Below are 4596 nucleotides of genomic sequence, written 5' to 3' on the forward strand. Positions count from 1 at the left end.
CATACACAAAGTAGGTAAAATAAATGAAACTTATATCGTCACCGGTAGCAACTGATTTCTCCAAACAACAAAGAGCAAACTCCAATGAAATTTTCAAATTTTAAAACTTAGGATGCTAGCAGAAGCCGAAGCGGTTTAGGGTTTGGCGAGAGAGAACATGAAGATGAAAGGAAGCAAAATTCAAAACTTGAGAAGTAATTGGATCGAAATTTATGGGATTCGTACTAATTTAACGGGATTGTATTGATATCGTTTTTATTAATAGGCAAGGACCTCATTGTTAAGGAATACAGGGGCAATCAAATTAAATACATAATTTTGATATCGTTTCAATTGCTTATTTGTAGGGATTCATTCAAATTTATTAGTCAACCGAAATTTAAACTAAAGAAGTGTAATATGGTCAATTAACTTTTTGAAGAAATATGGAATATGAAAGTGACAAGCGGTAAAATTAGGAGTCTTTTATTAGAATAGGGATTAGACGAATTTATATTGAATTAATAATATGACTGTGAACCTTCATTATCTCTCCATGGAGGGAAGAATCCGAGTTTTTTTAGAAAAGGCAAATATCATTAAAGGAGGCAAATAGCAAGAAGCTACAACAAGCCAAAAGTCAACAAAACGAACAAATAGCGCAAGAGAAAGAAAAACAAAGCTAGGGGAAGAAAAAAAAAGACATAATTAAGTTGAGAGATGAGTGAAAGGCGATACACTCCATTCAAACTAATTCCCACAACCAAGTCCATCTCTGTGCTTGAACCAAACATACGAGAGAGAGAGATAATATTGTCTGCAATTTTCGCCGGATGCACACCAATTCCTTTGAATAACTTATCATTCTTGGTTAGCCATAAATTCCAGATGAGGCAGTGAAACACCATGTTCAGTATTAACTTCTTCCTAGGACAATTTCCCCAGGTAGCCGCGTAATCTGTGAATTCCTTCACATTTTTGAACCCACTCACTTTAATTCCACACCATTTAAGTATCCAATATTGTACCTCCCTAGAATACTCACATGTAACAAGTATATGATCCACTGTTTCTGTCTCCTTATTACACAGAGGACAAAGATTATTGGGGATGATAATTCCCCTAGTTGCCAAAGTATCTGCCACTGGAATCCTTCCCAACACAGCTCTCCATATGAATCCACTTACTTTCAAAGGAATTAGCTTGGACCACCAAATTGTCGGCCCTTTGAACGGAATCAATTTTGATTCCAATAGTTTTCTCATTATTTTCACAATATATTTACCCGTGGGGTTGAGGATGAATCTGAAGCCATATTTGGAATTTTTCTCAATGGTCATATCACCAATATCCAAATATAATTCCAACAGTTCCTTCAGTTCAATACCACCTGTTGGTTCGTGTCTCCACATCCATGAAAACCCGTTACCAGAAAATCAATCCTCCAATCGACAGTTTTTAACCGTTTCTAGCGCGAACAGGTGAGGAAATTTGAGATGAAATGGAATATTACTGCACCAAATGTCTTTCCAAAACAGAATGTTACTTTGCAAACCAGGAATGAGAGCAAAAATATCCTTACAGTCGATATGTAGCTTTTCAATGGATTTCACCGCCTTCGAAATATTGCACCAAACCCCATTTGTTGTTTTCCTTGCAATATATATTGCCGGTTTGTTGTATAAGTTATGTATGCTCATGACGACTTCTTTCCAGAAACTGCCATTGTCGTTCATGAACCTCCACCACCATTTGATCAATAGGGCAATATTTTGAGCAAGTAGGGAGCCAACACCGAGACCTCCTTCTGATTTTGGTGCAGTGACTGTTTTCCAATCAACCCAATGTATTTTCTTTTTGAGTTCTCCACCTCCCCATAAGAATCTACGCCTGATCTTGTCAAGATGATCAATGATTCCTTGAGGAGCCTTGAAGACGGACATGTAGTATGTGGGGAGGCAGTCAAGAACTGATTTTATGAGGGTGAGACGACCTCCAAACGATAAGGATTTGGCTTTCCAGCTCGATAATTTGGAGGAAAATTTATCCAGAATTGGTTTCCAGTTCTTCTTTAACGCCATGTTAGCCCCAACCGGGACTCCCAAGTATATGAATGGAAAATCACCTTGTAGACAACCAAGCACCTGGGCTGTTTTTGACAGTTCTGTCTTTGAGACCCCCACACCAAAAATACGAGATTTAAAAAAGTTTACTTTTAACTCTGATGATATATGAAAGCTTTTTAGAATTCTGGATAAGTTTTTGATGCTATCAATGTTCCATACCCCAAAAAATATCGCGTCATCAGCATAGAATAAATGTGAGACCGAGGGGCCATCTCTAGGTAATTTGACCCCATGGAATAGTGCTTTTTCACAGGCGCTTCTAATGGCAATATTTAGCCCTTCCATGGCCAATATGAAGAGAAATGGAGATAATGGATCTCCTTGACGGACCCCTTTGGAAATTGGAAATTCAGCCGTTGGAGCCCCGTTAACCAAAACAGATGCCTTGGAAGAAGATAAGCAACACATGATCCACCTCCTCCATTTGCAGCCGAAATTCATTCGATCCATAACTGAATCCAAGTAGCCCCAATTTATTGAATCGAACGCTTTTTCAAAATCGATTTTGAAAAGAAAGATTTTCTTTTTTTATTGTTTTGCCCAAGATAATAATTCATTTATTATCAGGGGGCCATCGAGTATGAATCTGTTTTGGATGTATGCAGATTGCACTTTATCAACCACTGAATCAATCACCTGCTTCAATCTATTTGCCAGAAGCTTGGCCACCACCTTATACATGCACCCTATAAGGCTAATAGGGCGGTAATCCCCTAGAGATAGCGGGTCATTCACTTTTGGGATGAGAGTGATACTAGAGGAATTGCAGCCTGGGGCAATAGAACCAGTGGATTCAAAGTATTTTACAAATCGAATTATATCTCCACTGATCACATCCCAGTTTGCTTTTAAAATCTTGAAGGTATACCCATCAGGTCCGGGCGCCTTTTCCCCTCCACAACACCAAACAACATTCTTAATTTCTTGGTCTGAGAATTCTGACTCAAGAAACGAGGATTGATCATTGGAGAGTTGCTTGAAGTTGTGATTGATGAACTTGGGTCTGTGAGTCCAATGTTCATGAAATTTGTCCACAATAAACTTCCGATTTTATTGCCATGGGATATGAGATCCACTCTCCATTGATGTTAAGACCGTGAATTATGTTTTTCTTGCTCTTTTGTTTGAGGGTGCCATGAAAGAAACGGGAATTTTCATCGCCATCTGTGGCCCATTTTATTTTGGCCATTTGCTGCATATCTAACTTCTTGAGTCGTTCAAGCTCCATTATTTTTTTCTTATCGTCCCTCCAAGATATTCGTTCAACTTCCGTGAGTATCCTAGATTCTGAAATCGATTCCAATTTTTCCACCTTCGTTTTGAGTTGTACTAATATTGAATGCTCTGTGTTTGATTTCACCTTGGTCCAGTCTCGAATGGCATTCTTTACAAATTTTAGTTTAGCAGCGAGGAATCTATCAGGAGCGCCAAATCCACGAAAGGATTCCCATGTATTTTTGAACATCATATTGAAGTCATCCTTTAGTAACCAAGAATTGAAGAATCGGAATGGGATAGGGCCAAAATTGGAATTGGAAGGTTTCAAGATAAGTGGAGAGTGATCAGAGTGATCCCTAACAAGAGCGGTAATAGATAAGAGTGGTTAAATACTAATAAAATTCGAGCATACCAGAAATCGGTCAATTTTACTGAGTTTAAAGCCATCATCCCGCAAATATGTGAATTTCGATCCACCCATATTGAATTCGTGTAAGTCAGCTTCAGTAATGAAGCGATTGAAGTCTACAACAGTTGCTTTACAGAACACAGAGTTGAACCTTTCATGCTCGAATCTCACTGCATTGAAGTCACCAAGAAAGACCCAGGTACCCGAGAGTCCGTTTTTTAATGTAATGAGTTCAGACCATAATGCCCTCTTATCAGTGGTAGATTGGGGACCATAAACATTTACAAATGTGGTTATTCCTGGAACACCCTTCCAGTACCCAGAGATTGCAAGGTAGTTTCTTGATGACATAATGTTAATTTTAGAGAAAATAGTAGGATCCCAGATACAGAAAAGACCACCCGATCTGCCAGTAGGGTTTACAGCTGCAAAGTCAAAGTCAGACGACCCCCAACATCTAACGAAATCAATTCGATTATAATCCGTGACTCTAGACTCTTGTATACCAATGAAGTCAATCATATGTACTTGTTTAAGCCTTCTAATCCAATCAACCTTGTGGGATTCACCTACACCCCTGATATTTAAGCTTAGAGCATTCATTGATCACCGTTTGAGACACCATCACCCATGACTGCTTTGGAAGTGTTTTCATCCAACATACCAACACAATCCTCTGAAATCTGAAATCCCACTTCATTTGCAATGTGGATGAGGCTGACGATCTCGTTAGAGGAGGAGCACTCATCAGTTTTTGATGGGGTAATGTTATTGACTGAAACATTTAGGTCGAAGGAGGGAGCGTGAATGATTGGAGGTATGGGCTGCGATCTAGGAGGGGGAGAGGGAGATCAAGAAAATCAG

General features: G+C 39.0%; 1 protein-coding gene across 1 annotated transcript; it reads right to left on the reverse strand.

Moving 5' to 3' along the window:
- Positions 1 to 1415: 1415 nt before the first annotated feature.
- Positions 1416 to 4335, reverse strand: LOC145122511 (uncharacterized). The gene is made up of 5 exons (XM_079058105.1): positions 3736 to 4335; positions 3201 to 3585; positions 2974 to 3108; positions 2742 to 2875; positions 1416 to 2627 (listed from the first exon to the last, which is right to left on the reverse strand). Exons 1-5 carry the CDS (start codon positions 4333 to 4335, stop codon positions 1416 to 1418), a joined length of 2466 nt encoding a protein of 821 aa, XP_078914231.1.
- Positions 4336 to 4596: the final 261 nt, after the last annotated feature.

This window comes from Lactuca virosa, chromosome 6, assembly GCF_052849685.1.
Source record: "Lactuca virosa cultivar CGN04683 chromosome 6, Lactuca_virosa_CGN04683_v6, whole genome shotgun sequence".
Classification (NCBI taxonomy): domain Eukaryota; kingdom Viridiplantae; phylum Streptophyta; class Magnoliopsida; order Asterales; family Asteraceae; genus Lactuca; species Lactuca virosa.

Coding starts and splice junctions, on each gene's coding strand:
- LOC145122511 (XM_079058105.1), bottom strand. CDS start 4,335: ATGAATGCTCTAAGCTTAAATATCAGGGGTGTAGGTGAATCCCACAAG. Junction 3,109..3,200: donor CAAGAAAAACATAATTCACG/GTCTTAACATCA, acceptor TTGGACTCACAG/ACCCAAGTTCATCAATCACA. Junction 2,876..2,973: donor AAGGCGCCCGGACCTGATGG/GTATACCTTCAA, acceptor CTATTGCCCCAG/GCTGCAATTCCTCTAGTATC.